This window comes from Filicampus tigris, chromosome 12, assembly GCF_054856515.1.
Source record: "Filicampus tigris isolate MCC_2025a chromosome 12, RoL_Ftig_1.0, whole genome shotgun sequence".
Taxonomy (NCBI): Eukaryota; Metazoa; Chordata; class Actinopteri; order Syngnathiformes; family Syngnathidae; genus Filicampus; species Filicampus tigris.
In genome coordinates this window covers 19338756-19358041 of record NC_141228.1, presented here as the reverse complement: position 1 = coordinate 19358041, position 19286 = coordinate 19338756, and the positions used below count along the sequence as shown (strand labels likewise).

General features: G+C 43.6%; 2 protein-coding genes across 8 annotated transcripts; one reads left to right on the top strand and one right to left on the bottom strand.

Moving 5' to 3' along the window:
- The first annotated feature begins 53 nt into the window (after positions 1 to 53).
- Positions 54 to 6461, top strand: scyl3 (SCY1-like, kinase-like 3). 3 transcript variants are annotated; one of them, XM_086046823.1, is made up of 14 exons: positions 54 to 347; positions 842 to 1036; positions 1375 to 1560; positions 1640 to 1753; positions 1977 to 2033; positions 2117 to 2219; positions 2302 to 2413; positions 2493 to 2570; positions 3262 to 3401; positions 3485 to 3666; positions 4397 to 4568; positions 4638 to 4790; positions 5248 to 5912; positions 6039 to 6461. In XM_086046823.1, the coding sequence occupies exons 2-14, from the start codon at positions 872 to 874 to the stop codon at positions 6102 to 6104; spliced, it is 2193 nt and encodes a 730-aa protein (XP_085902949.1). In that variant the 5' UTR covers positions 54 to 347; positions 842 to 871; the 3' UTR covers positions 6105 to 6461. The 3 variants fall into 3 exon arrangements, with proteins under 3 accessions (XP_085902949.1, XP_085902948.1, XP_085902947.1); XM_086046822.1 differs by having other exon boundaries at positions 837 to 1036; XM_086046821.1 differs by having other exon boundaries at positions 59 to 345; positions 815 to 1036.
- A 1027-nt stretch (positions 6462 to 7488) lies between these two features.
- On the bottom strand, positions 7489 to 17639 carry firrm (fignl1 interacting regulator of recombination and mitosis). 5 transcript variants are annotated; one of them, XM_086047730.1, is made up of 25 exons: positions 17402 to 17639; positions 17071 to 17200; positions 16378 to 16417; positions 16196 to 16284; positions 16012 to 16116; positions 15783 to 15923; positions 15393 to 15573; positions 15208 to 15292; positions 13900 to 14038; positions 13584 to 13673; positions 13439 to 13503; positions 13214 to 13362; positions 11861 to 11990; positions 11575 to 11761; positions 11094 to 11176; positions 10737 to 10788; positions 10041 to 10130; positions 9726 to 9911; positions 9521 to 9640; positions 9296 to 9391; positions 9109 to 9222; positions 8865 to 8972; positions 8698 to 8778; positions 8476 to 8622; positions 7489 to 8332 (listed from the first exon to the last, which is right to left on the bottom strand). In XM_086047730.1, the coding sequence occupies exons 2-25, from the start codon at positions 17164 to 17166 to the stop codon at positions 8102 to 8104; spliced, it is 2805 nt and encodes a 934-aa protein (XP_085903856.1). In that variant the 5' UTR covers positions 17167 to 17200; positions 17402 to 17639; the 3' UTR covers positions 7489 to 8101. The 5 variants fall into 5 exon arrangements, with proteins under 5 accessions (XP_085903856.1, XP_085903857.1, XP_085903854.1 ...); XM_086047731.1 differs by having other exon boundaries at positions 15411 to 15573; positions 17402 to 17638; XM_086047728.1 differs by having other exon boundaries at positions 9296 to 9640.
- Positions 17640 to 19286: the final 1647 nt, after the last annotated feature.

The window sequence follows — 19286 nt, the reverse complement described above, 5'->3', positions numbered from 1 at the left end:
ATAACAATTATTGCAGCAATACGTACAAAATCAGACCTAATTTGACAAAAATAGGATTTTCTAAACGTGAATGTATCGCCCCCGTGTGTGATGGTTTCATCCATACCGGAAATGTCCGTGTTTACAGCGCGTTAGCACAGTTGAAGTGAACGCCATTCGGTTTCTTTCGTGTTTGTAAACATCAACTTAACCATTTATATTACTGGCGTGAATTAATAAGTCTCACAAAACGACGTATGGTGTCTGGACGCGGCCCGGGCTACGGCGAGTCGTAGCAATGGCCAGCGGGCAAGACAACTAGCGCGGCTGGCTAAACTCGTCCTCGCCGCCAGTGGAGTGAAGCAGGTAAATGACGTTTGCAAAGTGTTTCTTGTGCTTTTCTGACAACCGAAATGGTGGTTCAATGAGATCTTTGCATGTTATCTCCCGTGTTGCGGAATTACTGCTCGGTTTTTTCTGGTTTTGAAAAAAATCCGTGTTTACAGGATTTGCCTAATCTAGGTTATCAATATGGTAATAAACAATCCCGGTTAACGGTAGAATATACGCCTGGCATTGTATTGATGTTAATGTTACTATTTTACCTAAGTTCTTTATTTGTATCTTTGGCATTATTGATGTCAAATAAAAACAGACAGCTAAGGGAAGTGTATAGGACCTATAAAATAGACTATTGCTGAATAATTTTGGAAGAAGTTCGTCAAACTGGAAGAGGGTAAACCTCTGTATATTATCCACCACGGACAAGACGTCACGGAGCTGCAAAGAGCCTATTCACGTTCAGGTGAGTGACTTTGCACTCGCCCCCCACCAGGTGCGGTGCGGTGCGGTGCGGTGCGGTGCGGTGCGGTGCGGTGGAAGGTGAGCGGCCATGGGCGCCGAGAGCAGCGCCGTGCGGAGCTGCACGCTGGAGGAGCCGCTCCTGAGCTTGCCTTTTGGTCTCACCATGTTCTCGGCGGTGCTCCAGGACGGAAGGGCTGCTTCCGTGTTTGTTCACAAACGCGGCAATGAAGATAAGGTCAATAAAGCAGCTAAGGTATGTTTATTCCGAAAAGATAAATGTTCACCAAGCCGTTCCATTTGTTGAACCATGGGTTGAACACAGTACAGGGGGTCCCCGGTTTACGAAAGAGTACCGTTCCTACATGTATTGTATAATTGAAGCTAAACTCGGGCATGAATATTTTTCTTTCTTTTTTTCCCAGCCCAAAAAGTAATAGTTTTTAGTCCCGACAATTGCAAATGTAAGTCCAATCATTAATATATAAGTTAAAAGATTAATATTAGGATATATAAAAGACACTTCAAAACTTCCTGAAAATGAAAGTTGATAGCATACCGTTTTGAATGCAATGGAACTCACATCCACCACAGCACCTGAAGACCCTGAGGCACCCGTGCCTGCTGCGCTTCCTGTCCTGCTCGGTGCAGGACGGCACCGTCCACCTGGTGACCGAGCGCGTCAAGCCTTTGGAGCTGCTGCTGGACGGGCTCTCGCCCGAAGAGATCTGCGCTGGAATCTACGACCTCCTGCAGGCCATTGTCTTTCTGCACGAGAGGGTGAGCTACAAACGCAGAGATTTTATTGCAAAAAAAAAAAAAATGGAATGTTTGCTAACCCGTCACCCTGAACCGGCAGGGGAAATCCAGCCACAACAACGTGTCCGTCTCGTCTGTGTTTGTGAGTGAAGATGGACATTGGAAACTAGGAGGGATGGAGACTGTCTGCAAGTTCTCGGAAGCAACTCCAGAGGTAGGATGACGCACGCGCCTTAAAGAGGACATATTAGAAGTAAAAAAAAATAAATAAAAAATTTGGACCGTCTGATGGTTTGTAACTCAAAAGACAGACATGGCATTTGAACAGGGGTGTGTAGACTTTTTATATTCACTTTGTTTTCTTTAAAAAAAAAAACAAAAAAACATTGGCTTAAAATATACATCCTGCATGGCAAGTGTTGTTCTCTTTTCCTCAGTTTCTTGCGAGTATTCAGAGCGTGAGAGACGCCGGCTGTGTTCCACCAGAGGAGCAGGTCAGCAAATCAAACATACCCGCCCTCGTCCATCACAATGACAAAGAGACTTTTGAGGTCCGAACGAAAGGTGCTGTTTTCAGGCGGAGGGCTTCAAAATGCTTCCAGATAAACACGCCCACTCTCGGGACTGTTACTCTTTTGGCTCCATGCTCGAGGCACTCCTGCCTCTCTTGAACGGTTACGGTGAGTAACGTGACCTCACGCCGGATTCCTATTTTCCCAACATCAAAGTTCGGAAAATATCATTGTTCACCCCTCCGTCCAGTGTCGCAGGAGCTGTCCGACAGTCTGAAAAAGACACTGCAGGCGGGCCCGCTGAACTCTGACCCCGCCTGTCGGCCGGCCCTCAGCTGCCTGCTGACTCATGATTTTTTCAGGTGCGCTCGCCGTCGCGTGGCCCGCCGCTTGCCGCGCCGTCGTTTGCTCAGACGCCGGCGCGCTTGTTCTTGTGCGCAGGAACGACTTTCTGGAAGTGATGAACTTTCTGACCAGCCTCACGCTGAAGACGGAGGAAGAAAAAAATGAGTTCTTCAAGTGAGGAGCGGGATTATTTCTTCAATTTCTTATAGTGTATACATTGAGAAAAAAAAAAAAAACGATGAAATCAGATATGGGTTGTAAAAACTTTTACATATTGTCGCTGTCCTGTGAAAAACACTATGTCCAATTTTGTAATTTGAAAAAACTAATGTAAACATGTTTTTAAAAATGGACAAAAGAGTTTTTCACAGGACAGCGACGATTTGATGTAAATGAATGTTTTGAAAATGCTTTGAATTCATTCGAATGAATGAACTCATTCACTGCCATTGACGTATTTACTTGTCTTTTCACAGTCCAGCCATTCAATCCCAGGAATTTATTCATATATATTTTTTCAAACGTTAGGTTAAAAGAGGGTCTGAAAACGTCTGGCAGTGAATGAGTTACCCATGACTACATTTTAAAAATGAACATCATTCTTAAAATCTGTTACACATTATAGCTACATATTTTTATCCCCTCTTTTTGTTTTTTAACCTTACACCAAATATTTTGGCCCGTGTGCCATTTTAAAAATCTACCGAGGCCCTTTAGCGCAAAAATTGCCCACCCCTTGTCTAATTCCATGTTGTACACCGTCCTCAAAACTGCGAGGCACACATGCTAACCACTAGCGCACCGTGCTAAGAAAATAGTCGGCGAAAACTGAGTTTGACGCGGATCCGCTCTCGGGTTTGCGCAGGTTTCTTCTTGACAGAGTCCAGAGCCTCCCCGAAGAGCTGACCGCTGCACGTCTCGTCCCCAAACTCCTCAACTCGCTGGTGTTTGCCGAGCCGATGGCGGTCAAAAGCTTTTTGCCGCATCTCCTGAAGCCAAAGAAGGGTAAGCCGAAAGACAAGCGGGCTCGCGACCCTTTTCCGAGGAATTCAGTCGCCGTGAGCGTCCGTTCTCGTGCGCCGGGACAGATTGCGGTAGCGCTGAGGAATGCCTGCTGTCTGTGGCGCTTTACCGCAAGCACGTCGTCCCGCAGCTCCTCAAGCTCTTCAAAGTCAACGAGGAGCACGTGCGGATGGTGTTGTTGGCGCACATCCACATCTACGCTCAGTTCTTCTCCCACGAGGAGCTGAAAACTCAGATCTTGCCTCAGGTATGCTGTGATCTTCCTTCTGTCACAGGTTGATTATTTTTTTTAATTATTATCATTTTTATTTTTAATTAATGTATTTTTTTTTCTCCCCAGTAGCTCTCGGCAACAAGTAAAGAATATGAATGGCTCATGCCTGCGTTCGCACCAAATCGGCCGAGGCCGTTTCTGGCGGCGCGATTCAATTCATGTCAACGTAGTTTGCGCGGTTGCGTGCGGGGGCGGGGCGGATGATGCGCTTGGAGCGGGGGGAGGCGGGGCTGAGCACCGAAAGTCCGTCCGTTCGGCGCGGTTAAAAGAGATGAACTTTTTTTCCCCCCCTCTTCGCCTCGCGGCAGCCTGTGTGGGGAGCGCAAAATAGAGGAAGAGATTATCGTCGCGGTTCGTGGACATCCCGAGTTTACATGACGCTACCGAGACAATAACAAAAGAGATCAAGCGTGAGCGAGGAGTTACCAAGACTGCAATATTGTTAGCATTAGCTTTAGCACAGTGTCGGCCACTTGATTGCGTTGTCAAAACCTTTTTTTTTTTTTTTGTTTTTTGTCGTCGTCGTCTACTACCAAGCAAAGCCCCTCCCCCTCTCCGATGTGCGCGAATGAAGCGGCTGCGGCATTCAGGTTTCAAATTCCCTGCGGTCAAACGGCAGCGGAGAAAGCGAAGCGGAACGCTGACCCGCGATCGGTGCGAAGGTGGCGTTACAGAGCGTTTTTCTGCGTGACTTTACTTGTAGGTTTTGCTCGGGATGAGAGACACCAACGACGCTCTGGTCGCCATGACGCTGCAGAGCCTGGCCGTGTTGGTGCCTTTGCTTGGGGCTCAGGTGGTGGTGGGAGGAGAGAGAACTAAGGTGTTTAAACGCTCCACTCCCAAGTTCAGCAGGTCGGCAGAGGCCACGCCGGAAAGTAAGTCAACACAAGCACGCAGTTTAAGGCGGCAGTTCGGGGGATGAGCGTTTATTTTTCTGATTGCAGCGTCGCCCGTCCACATCATCGGGGGCTCCTTCCCTCAGGTGGAGCAGCCTTCCAAGGTTTTGAATCTGTTCCCCAGGCCGCCTGGCGACCTTGTTAAGGGCAACGCGGGGAGAACGGAGATTTCAAGAAACTACGTGCTGGAACCGACAACAGGTATCATAATTTGGGATGGTGCGAATTCTTTGGTGGGCTTTTTTTTTTTTTTTTCATTTTTGTTTCTCATTTCCGTCAAAAATGGAATGAATTCCTACACGAACTGCTATGGCCTTAACTGATGCTCAGGCACTCAACTGGCTCACCTAAGCTATCAGTCAAGTGCACTCTAATTGGTCGATTTCCAGTCAGAAATACGAGAGTCAGTGTAGAGAATGTGAGGTTGGCGACATTAAGTATTCTGTATTGGTATTGTTGTGTAAAAAATGCTAACTCGATTTTATCTGATGAACCAATAAGATGATCGGTAGAATAATCGAATCTAAAAATGTGTGATGGTAGCATGCCTGTTATTTTTAATCAGGAAAAAATAGCACACTAATGTAAGTAAAAACATAAAAGCAAGACCAAAAACAGTTTTCATGAAGTGTAACAGGCAGGCGTCTTTGTGTTGCAGGCATCGGTAAACCCACTTTTCTCCCCTTGAATGGCTTCCGTCAGCACGGCGACACCGACTCTTCCAGCCCAGAGGAGGCAGCGCACTCGGCCAAACGCCGCGGGGACGACTGGCCCGACTGGAGCGATCCAGATGAGGGCGAGAACCCAAACAGCCCGCCGGTCCGCGTCCTCATCGAGTCCCCGCATGCGGCCGGACCGCATCAGACCGCAGAAGCTGAAGAAGAGCCTTGGGATGACTTTGAGGACACCGAAACCACCTCCGAGGCCTCTCCTGCGGCGCCGCTTGTATTCACTCCGCCCCTTGGCGAGCAAACCACTGAGCCGCCAAGATTGGGAGCTTCCAAACCCCTCAAACTGAGCTCAACGGCGCGACCGGCCAATCAAGCCCCAGCGGAGCCCAAGCCTGCAGGTCCGAAGAACCGCGAGGGCACGGGAGGTCTCGGGGAGGAGTTCACCATCAAGGTGAAGAAGAAGAAGAAGCAGCAGCAAGAAGCGGACCCAGAACTGGATTTGTTTGCCGACATGGTGCCGGACATCAAGCCGTCCTCTTCGGCCCTGCTCATACCACGGAGGGCGAGCGGCGACACCGCGCCGACGTCGCACCGCGCTGCTCTCGACACAAAAACGCTGTCTGCCAAGTTTGCCGCCGCCAGCGTGACAGAGGTGAGTGATGGATGGAGGGAGGGATAAAGCGCGTACAGAAAATGTCATATTGCTTCAAATCAAGCCGCTGTGATGATAGAAACAAACAAATCAACGGTGGCCAATGAAAGTGTGTCTGTTTGACAGGCCGAAGCAGACGGTTGGGGCGATGAGGACGACCTCAACTGGGAGGATGAAAACGGTTGGGGGTGAGAAACCCTTACGATGTACCAACTCTGGTTTTCGAGGCAAGAAGAATAACTTTGCCTTTTTGTTTATTCAACTGGAAGGAATCAGTGCTGATCACAATGGGTGGGGGATGTAAATGAAGCCATTTTTAATTGCTTGCCAACTGACACAGATGATGCCGACTGAACATATGGTGGAAAAAAAATGTGCCAACTTTGCAAAGGGCCTGTGAGGATTTGGATCTATCCATCCCATGTCAGCTTGATGATGCCCAGAAGACTTGTTGCACTTTGAATGAATGCGAGGTATGCATTAGATTAATTTATTTGTGGCCTTTTTTTTTTTTCCTGCTGGTGAAATAAAGCGTTTACTGTAAAGCAACCAGTTTTTCCAGATCTTTTCGGGCCTAGTAAAATGTTTTTGCACGCATGGTGAGTGGCACATACCATACTATGGCGTTTTTGGGGGAAAAAACAACCATGTATAGTATGGCCCTTTTTTGGGGGGATGACCATGTATAGAATGGCGTATTTTGGAAAAAAACGACCAGGTATAGTATGGCGCTTTTTTTTTACATTTTTCTTTAGACCATGTATAGTATGGCGTTTTCTTGGAAAAAAAGGATCCTGTATAGTATGGCGTTTTTGAGGGAAAAACGTCCATGTACAGTATGGCGGTTTTTTTTGTTTTTTTTTAAACGACCATATATAGTATGCCGTATTTGGGGCAAAAAAACAACCATGTATAGTAAGGCGTTTTTTTTTTTTTTTCAGAAAAAAACGACCATGGCGTATGGCGTTTTTTTTTTGTTTTTTTTTCTTAAACCATGTATCCCATGGCGTTTTTTGGGGGAAAGAAACGACCACGTATAGTTTGGCGTTTTTTTTTTTTCCCCAAAAAACGACCATGTATAGTATTGCGTTTTTTGGTAAAAAAACAGCCATGTATAGTTAGGCGTTTTTTGTGGAAAAAAACCCCATCATGTATTGTAAGGCGTTTTTAGAGAAAAAAGCGACCATGTATAGTACGGCATTTTTTGTGGGAAAAAAAAGGATATGAAAGGCTTTTTTTTTTTTTTTTTAAACTTTTTTTTTTTTAAATTTGGGCAAAAAAAAACCCCAAAAACGACAGTGATATCGACAATGTGTAATCATAATTATACTAAACAATATTAAATGTGAAAATATGAGATAAAGATGAAATTCAGCTGAAAGCTGTCTCAGGGTGGAATTGAACCCTGGTCATTCATTTCACAGTCACCTGCCCTAACCACTCAACTATGGTCATCTTGTTCGCAATGAGACGAGCTTGTATAGTAAGGCGTTTTTTGAAGGAAAAAATGTGTTTTTTGTGGAAAAAAAAAGTATAAGATGTTTTTTGTGAAAAAATAGCGACAATGTATAGTATGGCGTTTTTATTTTATTTTATTTTTTTAAATCGAACATGTATACTATGATGTTTTTTGGGGGGAAAAAAACCCAACCATGAGACCAACAACAACCACCGTTTTTTGGGGAAAAAAACAATGTATAGTTATGGTGAGCATCTCCTGGATTTTCTCCAGCATTTACATTTTTTATGGTCAAAGTTGTATTTTTGGCTCATGTCAACAGTAAAGTCAGAAAAGCAAAAAAAATATGCATCTCATTAAATTTGACTGTAGTAGTACATTTCATTTATCTCAAATAGTTCAATAGAAACGGCCAAATTACTAAAAAAAAAAAAAAAAAAAAAAAAATCTGGAAATTTGAAACTTGTAAATCAATACCAAGGACGACCTTTCACTTTTTCACTTGACCTACTAAAATAATTGTTGTATAATATTCTGATGTATTGAGACACCTGTATATAATACTGTAAAGGCTATTAATTGTACAGTATACCAGATTTCGCTCTCAACAAAATAAAACAAATACTTTCTATTCAAATATTTAATCACCAGTCAAGACTGATACATTAAAAAAAAGATAATCAGCCTCATGCGGATTAAATACATATACAAAAGAAGAAAAAAAAAAACGTCATGTGGGCTCGTTTGCGGATGTGGCTGAGCTAATATCATTGAGAAGCACATGCAGCTCCTGTATTTTGGATGCCAGCCACGAAGGAGGAGGAGGAGGAGGTGCCTCCTGTGTGCCCGTTTTGCCTGCAGCGAGCACATGGAGGGCCCTCAGTGCGCTTTCAGCCGTCTGCATGTTGCGGCTGTACTCTTCGTCCGCGCCGCTCTCCTGCCGGGCTCGTTTGGCTTGTGGCTGAATGATAATCGAGGGCAAAAAAAAAAAAAAAAAAAAAAATTACAGTAGCCTCCTGCAATATTGCAGGCTTTTCTGTTTACAAAAAAATCATGTCATCACTGTAATAAAATTTGAAATAGAACACCAAGCATGTAACTAACCTCTGTATGAGTCACAGATGGAGCAGAAAGTTCAGTGGAAACCTGTTTTGGTGTGTCCAGCCTCTGGTTGTGTTGCTCCAAAATTGTTTTCTCCGCCTCGATTCGCCCTAGCCGCGCGTCCTTGACTTCTTCCGGCGTCGTCACAGTCTACAACGGAACACGGTCACATTCAAATCCAGCCTTCTTACAGACAAGTCACTAACAAATGTAACCTTTTCTTACCTTGCTAAGAAAATTCACCATTTTGCTTTTGGTTTCTTCCGCACATAAACTGTAGGAAATGACCTCTTGGTGGTTTGTGACCTTGAGCATCAAACAGATATGACGGTTGGTAAAAATAGGCCAGCTGTAACATTAGGACCGCCTTATCAATGAAGCTCTTGCGGTACCTCCGCAAAATGAGCAAAAGCCTCCAAAGCGTGCTGATGAAGCAACCAGGAGGAACTTTCTGCTAACAGCACTCCGAACAGGCTGCTCAACCTGGGAACAATTTCACTCTGGAGGAGGGGGGGGGGGACAGAAAATCACAAGAAAGTAAGACAACAGAGTCAAATCCAGTGGAGCAAAATGTCAATTCCAATATCGGGAAATGGCTTGAATCAAATGCGGTGTTGATTAGTTGGGAGTCTCTACCTGCTTTTCAGGAGGGATAAAAATATTCCCCAGCGATGAGAGAAACTCTAGAGCGGACAGGAGCAGTTCATCTGCACACTTCTGAGACACAACCCCGTCTACGCACACCAAGGCCTAAAACACACACGCACACACAAAACACAATCTCCACCGCGTGCTCAAAGTAAAATCTTAAATCCACACACACCTGAAAAATAACAGCAGGTTCCATGTTTTTCACTAAAACCGCCGTTATTGACAAGAGGAGCTGCAGAGTGATGCGCAGCACATGATGAGTCTGCACCTGCACGTTACAGAGACAAGTGTTACATGGACAACTTACAAAAAAAAAAATGTAGTGATACTTACCTTTCAGTTTGAAGTTCAGGATAAACCTAAAAAGGACAATAAGTTGTGTGCGCGCGCGGGTCACCTGACGTGGTGTGACCCTCTGCCACAGTTGCTTGACCATCTTCGATGCAGACGACGCGCGCCGCTCCTCAAGGGGTGACTTTCCTCGAACCACCACTAGGAGGCATTGCAGCACCGCGTTCTGGAAAGGACACCGCACCCGTTCAACCTCCCGGATGGGATGAAGTCGCCACCGGTGTTGGGCTCTTCATTTTGACGGCCCTCACCACTTTGCCCACTTGGCCCAGTTTGCAGCCTCCACTCTGCCAGTGGCTCAAAGCTTTTTGGGCCAAAGCGATGAGGTCTGCCTCCACGCGTTGACGGGCATCATTTGAAAGAGCTCTGAGGAGGACCTCGCGCCATATTGGGAGATTTTCGGCCTCAGATGGAGGGAAATGTGACAGGAACTCCATCTAGGTCAAAAAAAAAAAAAATATATATATATATATATATATATATATATATATATATATATATGAATAAATATATTTTAAAAATATAATGTATATTAGAACAAGTATGATTACTTGGATGTCGCTCACCTGGTGGCTGGGCGTCGTGAGAAAAAGCATGCGTCTGAGCAGCAAGCCCAGGTGGGACGCCCGGTAGCACTCGGCCGAGCAGGATTTCACCTGAGGAGGCGGACGCAAAGAGAAGGGTGCTCAGTGGTAGCGTGACGAATCAGAGGGGGTTCGGAGGTCAGGTGCAAATGTGTGAGATGGGCCTGAATATAAGGGATTATGGGGAAAGCAACGACATCAATCGTCACCTCGGTCGGGGTGCAGATGGGGGGGGGGGGCCCCCGCAGAGAGATTATGGGATTTGGTTATTTTCGTATCCGTACAGCACTGCGCCACACCGAGAGGTGCTTCTTAACACTTGCTTCGCTCAGGTAGCTAAAAGGCTACCAAAATATAATCTTGGATTGAATCTCATTAGTTTAGGGAAGACATTTTCCTCTATTAGCCTAACCTTTGAAAAAAATTTGGAAAAAATATCAATTCCTGGGATTGAATGGCTGAACTGTGGAAAAAACGAATAAATACGTCAATGGCAGCGAATGGGTTTAAGTATCAGATACTAAGCATTACACAAGGGTGTAACGCTGCTGAAAAAAAAATCCAGATGTCAAAGCTTCAACTAAAGTGTGTGATGCTATTCAATATCTGCTTTTCTGCTTCCTCGATGGGCCCTTGAGCAACAGCCGAACGCAGATTGGGGTCCTACAAAATACTCACCAGGTGTGCAATGAGGAGGACGTGATGGAGACAAAGTTCTGCTGTTCCATACCTAGAGAATGACAAATATAGAGAAAGTGGAAATATCAGTGATATAAAGCGTCAACAGATTCCAGTAGCACGGAAATAGGAAAGCGTCAACGTGCGATACTCGAAAACGCACGAGAGCACGTCGGTGTTTGTTCTCGATAGTGCAGCAGTCAGTAAAAACGACAATTACAGAATGCTATCGAGCTAACCGTACGAAGAACGTAAAATAAGAATAAGAAGGCCTTTCTTGATCCCGCGGCGGGGAAATTGTCGCAAATGTAAAAGAGGGATTTTGCGTCTCTTATAAGGTCACAAAGTCTTCCTCACCGCGCAGTGAAGCACCACACATCTGCGGCCAAGAGAGCAGTCTGAGTGTCAGCCTGCAACGTGGCCTCCACCAAGCACCGCTCCTGAAACAGGAAAAGGAAAAAGAAAAAAAAAAAAAAAAAAAAGGGGATAAGTCATGATTTTTAAAAGATAAATAAATAAAAGGTGGCTGCAGTGAGAACATGTTATCACGAAATGAAGTGAGTGAAAGCAATGCAAATGAAAGTGGAAGAGTTGCTTGTATTGAATGAGAGGAAATCCTTAGGCAGGAGCCAAACTGAGATTAGAGTTGGGATAAAAACAAAAAAATAAAATAAAAACACCAGATTTCACACCAAACCCTCAAAGCGAAACCTAACGCATATTCACACAGGCCATTTGAGGGCTGCGAGAGAATGCCCTTAAAAAGTAAATCCATTCTTTGATGAGTCTCGATGCAGTTGACGGTAGAAATGCGGGGTTACGCGTGTGTAGAACTCACCAGAACGGGGAAGCACGGCGGGGAAAGAACGGCGACGCTGGCGCAGAGGTGCACGCACACGTGATGGTGCAGAGACACTTGACCTTGGGCCCGCCCTTTGGTCATCACCCCCGGCAACGACACCGGCAGCTTCCGCTCGGCATAGCAGCGTCGGAAACTGCGGAAGACCGCCTGGTAGAGGGGAAGCCTGGAAACACAGATCATTCAAAAAGTTTAATGATCCGTCTTTTATTTTTGGGGCGAACCACAAACAACAAAGGTCAAATGCTGCATGGAGCAAGCCGACCTTGGCGTTTCGTCTGAAAAGCGACTGCCGGAGTGCCAAAGCTGCAGCACCTCCTCGGGCTGGGAGGCCAACTGATCCAGCACGTTAGCCAGCAGAAGACACTGAGGGAGCTCACGCTGCCGACTTAACCCTGCGTGGAAAAGTAAAAGCGTTCAGAAGCGGACAGTATTTGGCCACAAATTTAAAATAAATAAAAAAATCGAATTCAGACTTTCAAAACACGATAATAGCTTTTCTGCTACTAACGGGAGATTAGGCTCCTCCCAGAAATGTGTGAATTGTTGAATTCGGAAGGCCTAATGACGAAATATGCAAGTGTTCACTTTATTATTGATGAGGTCAGTTTATATTTATATTTAAAAATGAATTTGGCATGTTAACTACACTTCAAATTTTACAATAAAAATATATCTGATTTGAAAATCTGCTCTATTTGCTCTTAAATGTACTGTAACAAAATAAAGCTATATATTAATTTACAGCATATTCAAAATGGATACTTTGGTATTGTGCCTTTCAACGGAAAAATAATCGAAAAATCATTTTTGAAATCGGATAAAGCTAAAGTCAAAGATCATCTCTGAGATCATCTGGGGTAGGGCTGCTCAATTTTGAAAAAAATATTCATCACGATTATGTTGGTAATAATTGAAATCACGATTATTCTAACGATCATTTATTTTTTGGGTAGAAAACATGAAAGTGTTTTAACGTGAGAAATATAAAGACAAATACCGGTAAGTTCCTTTTGGACCAAACAAAATTTATAAAACTAGTTATGATAGAATTAAAAAAACAAAAAGGTGCCAAATGTATAAATTCAAGTATGATTTCCTTGTGTAAACAAACAAAACGTGTGTTGGATATAAATGTAAATTATCATATTAATAATTGTTTTGTTTTTTTACAATTAGGCCAATTTGTAATAATCATAATTGTAATTGAATTTCGATTAATTGCACAGCCCTAATCTGGGGTGTCGAGGGAAATCCAATTGCACCTAATTGGTAGGAAAATGATCAATATCAATATTAACAATTAAACGCTCTTCAATTAGACGGGAGAAACATGTTGCAACTCGTACAAAAAAAAAAAAAAAAAAAAAGAGTAACGGCTTCCTCCAGGTGAATAAATTGAGACGAGATCATCATGATTTCAGTATTCATGCTGCTTTGTGACATTTTTGTGCCGTGGGATTTGTGTAGTGTAAAATGGCTGCCTTGGCTCAATACGGCTTGGAAGACACCGCTTTACAGAACGCAACGCGTCTGTGGTACTGTCATACAAATTTAAAAAAACAAAAAAAACCAATCATGCGCGGATTGAATCGGTCGACTCAGAGGAGAAACTCACGCGGGTCTTCTTGCAAGACGACTTCAGCAAAAGACCTGAGAGGTAAAAGGTGAAAAAGAAGCGCATCCATGGGGACAACGGCCGCCGCGTTGAGCTCCTCGGAAAGCGACGGCGGCAACGCCGGCGCACACAAGCTGGGAGGGAATTTACTGAAAGACAGCGAGACGTTTCCACATGGCCCAAACGTGCCGAGGCGGACGGCAACGGAAATCAGATCGCATCTACCTGATAATCTGGAGGTACATTTGATGAAAGCCTCCGCAAGACCTTGTTAAGAAAGCCTTGAATTCCTGTTGAAAGCGCTACGGTGTAAATGTTGACTTGTATTTAAAAATGATTACATAAGATCTTTTTTTTTTTTTTTTTTTACCTTTACGTAATGAACCAAAGTGTTGGCAAAAAATCTGCACATCTTTGCAGTTTTCTGGAACAGCTTGTGTTCTGCGCTCTGCGTTGCCTCCTAGCAAAACAGGGGGGGGGGGGAGGGAGAAAAAAAAAAAAAAAAAGCACACACAGGCAAAACAGCAGATAAAGACGGACTGCAGACCTCTGACTTGGAAATACCTTCCACAATGCAAAATACATCAAGCGAGGGCTTTAACGCAGGATGCGGCAGTCATTATTCTATATGTGGGATACAGTTGTGCTGATTGGCAAGCGATGCGCGCGCGCGCGCACGCACCAACCTGCGGCGCGGCGTGCTTTATCTGCTCGGCCAGATCCACGGCGTTGTGGAAGCAAGCCAACAGGTTGTCGCAGAGGCCGGAGCTGATGTCGCCATGACGCAGGTGCTCCTCCACCAGCGGCTGGTACTTCAGACTCTGTCTAAGCATAGTCAGAACATTTTGAAAATGAGGAACTCCAAAGTACTAGGGCTGAACAATTTTGAAAAATAATCTTGATTTGATTCTTTTGGAAGGTCCCCTTTCCATGTTTTTTTTTTTAACAAACAATAAGTGAAATTGTACTAAAACAAACACTATTTGTTGGGAGACATTTCAAATAAAATAAATATTTTATTTGTATTTATTACTATATCGTCGCTGTCGTGTGAAAAACACTTACCTCCATTTTCTTATTTTTACATGAACGGTGTTTCCGCGTTACAGACATCGCATTAATGTGAAAATTAAAAAGGTTTCCAAAATTGGCGATACGTGTTTTTCACAGGACAGTGACGATATACTTCATATGTGTGTTTTGTATTACATATTAATATTCGCTAAAAAAATACGTACATATTCTTAAATGTTTATATATTTTGGTATTTACAATATTTATAACAAAACATTCAACGTGGATATTCTAATATTTCGTTTTCATCTCTGTCGCCATTATTCACCGTATTTTTCGGACTATAAGGCACACTTTTCGCATCCTTTTCCTTTTCTCAGAAATCCACAGCGCGCCATGTGCGTCGATTCGGATTGTGCTTACTGAACTTGAACCGAGTTTATTCCGTGGACGGCGCTCAAAAATCTGTCAAAAAGTTTCAAAGAATCCTGGGAAATGTAGTCCTAATGGCGTAAACCAACTCGCTATATTATAAAGGAAAAACGTTTGAGCCATTTACATCCGTCTGCAAAATGACTGCATATTAGCAAAAATACAATCTTAATAGCGCTAATTCTATCAAATAAACACACAATTATAAGCTTCAAGTGATGGTGTGTAAACGGCTAACATGGGGATAGAGCAGCTGCGAGAAAATTCAACGTGAATAAATCGATGGTGCGGGAGTGGAGGAAGCAAGAATATGGCCTGCGCCAAGTAAAAAAAAAAAAGACTAAACAGTTTCCTAGCCAAAGCCAGATGGCCACAGTGAGGAAAAGGAATCACGTGAAAAAGTCAATTTACTGTTTTGAGCTATCGGCATTGTGAATTTGATGAACACATTTGCACTTTGAATTTGGCCTCATTCGTTTTATAGTCCGAAAAATATGGCCTGTTATTTCTCAGTTTGCGACGACACCATGAGCGTCTGCGGCACTGACTTGATGAGGAACTTCCACGTGTTTGCATGCAGCGCCATGTCCAGGTTCGAGATGACCGAGCAAATGTCCAGGAGGCTGTGAATAACTGAGGAAGATGACGAAAACAAAAAGGATCCGCTCATTTCACCGGGCCAAAATGAAGTCCATCGCGGGAATGGTAGAAAGAGGAAACATGAGGAGGTCACCTCCCCGACCGGTACAACCTACGACGATGTCCGACACCTCCTCTTCAGAGGCGCTGCTGTCAAGGGACAGCCTGTCCAGGAGCTCCAACAGGGCCTTGTGGAGGGCGTAGGCCTCCTTGAAGAGATTCTGCAGAAGGTCAGCCACCAGGGATAGACGGCCACAGTAGACCGCCTCACTCTCCTGTCGACAATACCCCCCCCCCCCCCCCCCCCCAAAAAAAAAAAAAATGTTCATTCCTCTTAACTCATTCAGCGCCATTGTCAAATTGACTTTTCACAGTGCAGCCATTCAATCCCAGGAATTTACTTCTATTTTTTTTTTTTTTCAAACGATTTGGTATTGCAGCATCCAAAATGTCAAAAGCCACTGCAGAAATTTTTGAGACTCACCTTACAGTGCTGAAAAGTATCTCGCAGAACCTTCATGATGCACGATGGTAAGGAGCGGATGGACATAAGGTCCGGGACCTCATCATACGCGCAGACGTGCCGCACGCATACAGACATTGCATCAATGATTTGCACCAGGGACTGGAAATAAAGTCTTAATCAATATAGAGTGCCCAACAAAACATGTAATCACTGAGACTGAAAAAAATTACAGATAAAAATAATCTACCTCCAGAATGTTCCTCAGTGAGGAACACAGTTCTGTGTTTTGACTGGACAAGCCTCCAACTTGGATTGAAAGTTCTTCCATCATACTGTCAAACATGCTCACCGCCTGGAGGTATGATAATGATGGTCAGGAACAGGCAACCACAATTATGCAGCGACAACACCGCAAACGCGTGCCAATCCACCTTTGGTAAAATTTTGGAGAAGCATTCATTTTCCAGGTCTGACGCAGCAATGTGAGGGAGGAACAGGTCTGTTATTATCTTCAGTACACCTATAGGGAAGTTTGTGGAAAAAAAAAAAACACAATGATGAAATTGATCACACAGAATTCATTTAAAAAAATATATATATACATGTAACTTACGTATATGATCATCCCGGGCCTCGGACTTGTGATGTAAAGTGTGTGAGCGGTTAAATGAAAATTACAGCAAAGAAACAGCAAGTCATCATCACACTGAATGAAAAGCGTCATAAGCGACTAGCGAATATCGACTGAACTTTCATCACATTAGAATCTATTTAAAAAGCTAGCTGGCACATTCCATACGGTGAGGGCTCTCGTAACTTCCACTTACAACCCAGGTTAAACTTAGCTCCTCCCCAACATGCAAATATTGAGTCGTCGTATGTTGTGTATTCATGCGTGCTTGTTTGTGGAGGGGCTTTTTTAGTCTGGCGATCTTTTTTTTTCCTCCTCCTTCCTCATGTTTTTGATTTTCTTTTCATCTGAGAAAATGGGGCGCTGTAAAAAGAAAACCCGGCGGGATCCAGTTGTCTCTCGAACAGGTTTTGTCTGTGCCATTTCGTTGCACCTTGTGACACAATGACAGTAAAACTGATTCTGATATCTTAGTCAATCAGTCGAAATGTCTCACTTCAGCAATACTTTCTTTGACACTGATCATTACTTTTCTAATGGCCACAGTTTTTTGCCATCCTGTAACGTGTTATTGTGCAAGCATAAAAACGCGTGATTGACTGTAATTTCAAAACATGGGGAAAGCATGTTCATTTTATGGACGGTTACAAGACAAGATTGGACCGAGGAGGATATTGTAAGTTTGGGCAGGACGGCCTTGAGCTCCTGGCGGCAGGTTTCCTGGCTCCACAGCACCACCTCATCCAGGAGAGAAATGTTGGTCTGGGACATGATGTCGCCAGTCTACCAGAGGAGATTGGACACGCTGTCGACACGATACAAGGTCAACAACAACATCTGAGTCACTTGAGACGTGAGTCAGCTTTGTAAAGTTGGCGCAACATGTGTACTTTCACTTAAGACTTCAAAGGGGGAATTACGTGGCTAAGCTCATTTGAGCTAACGCTATCGCCACTGTTTTTAATGTAGCGCCTTAGCATAGCATCGTCGTTATGAGCGTACTTACAGACTTAATGGCGAACTTCTGTCGTCATCCTCATGTACCGCATCAATCACTTCACTAATGCTGTTCAATGCTTTCACCTCACGTTGATAAACTACATGTTTATTCCTTTCTAATCGCAAAGCTTTGACGTTTTTCCATTCAGTCACTTTCATGTCTCGCGCGTCGGGCGCCCTAACCGGACGTGACGTCACATCCACCGATTTCCTTTGGAATTTCTGGTTTTCGTTTGCTCGTAATCCATTAAAAAACGCTAAAAATAGTTTTTTTAAATCATGACTGTAGTCTACTGACATATTCTTCAATTATAACAGCAAACTTTAATCAGAGATATCTTTTTGTGTTCTAAACGTATTTTTGATGCTGATTCAAAAAAAGAATATATTTTTTAGCACATCGGGAATTGTGCTAATCTGTTGACAAGTGTAATCATTGTATTTCGGATAGCATCAATCAAAACTGTCCAATGCGTATGATCTTTGTAACTGCATTTTTTTAAACACAGCTTTAGTTTTGCACCACTAAAACACACGCACACACAAACTAATGAAACTGGAGTGGACCGTATATTTTTCTTTAAAATATATTAAATTATAGACCAATAAGAATACAGCAACGGCAAAACATACTGGAATTAAGGAAATAAACTATGAATGTGAAAAAACATATAAAGATTGCATAGTACGAATTTTAAAGGGAAATTTAAGGAAACCGACAGTTAAATAATTTGGGCTTCCCAACGTGTGTGTTTTCTTTGGTTGAGGATTTGATTGTTACATTATTTCAAAAGCAAATAAATAAGTAACTAAATCATCAAAATATAAGCACGTGAATGAAGCACTTTTTTGCTGTAACTGTCAACATTGTAATAGTCATTAAGCAGGGCCCACGACTTCATAAAAAGGAGGAGTCCATTCAGGAATTTCTAAGCTTCACCTGAAGTTGGCTGTGCGGGAGCTGATGGGCCCAGTGTGTGGGAAAGCTATTGTTTCTCCAATGACGTGTTGAAATGCAGAGTAGACAATCACACCTTCAGTGCACTGCGTTTTCCCGGCAGCATGCCGGAGGTGTCTGTTGCCGTCGGCCCAGGAAGGAATCGAATTTGAGGGAAATTCAGTTTGGCTCAGTGCGCATCTAAATGTTCAAATCCTCTAGCATCCTTTGACTATTTCTACTGTATGACATCTGTGACAGTGACTTGTTGTGTCACGATTTTAAAGCCTCATAATACACACTTTTTTTCTTTTTTATTTAATCCTTCAAATTGGCAGTTTTATTAACAACACTCTTATCGGTGGTGTCCGATTCTTTTTGCTGATAAGTGGTTTGCATCTTGTGATATGGCAGTTTTTCTTTCCAAGTCTTCATTGATGATGTGAGTCATGATGATAGCAACAGAATGAATTCTGAAGTCTCCAAAAGCATTTTTTCCGGTCATTTTAAGAGAAATGCACCCAAACTAATCGCGAGACGCTTCATCATACAAGACAAATACCCAAAACACAATGGCAACACTTCATCGGGGTGAAACGTGGAAGGTCTTAGACTGGCCAAGTCATTCACCGGACCTTAACCCAATAGAGCGTGCATTTTACATCCTGAAGGGGAGACTGAAGGGAGAAACCCCCAGAAACAAATATGAACTGAGAGAGGCTGCAGTAGAGGCCTGGAAAAGTATTTCAAATGGAGAATGCAATCGTCTGCTAAATGCAGACGATGATTAATGCAGTTATTGCAAGTAAGGCTTATGCCACCAAAATATTAAATGTTATGCACTTAATGTCAGTTCCAATACTTTTGCTCACTTGAAAAGTGGGTGGCTAACTCCCCCTACACCCCCCCCCCCCCCACACACCCCTCTTCACTGACTGGCAAGGATAAATCCCTG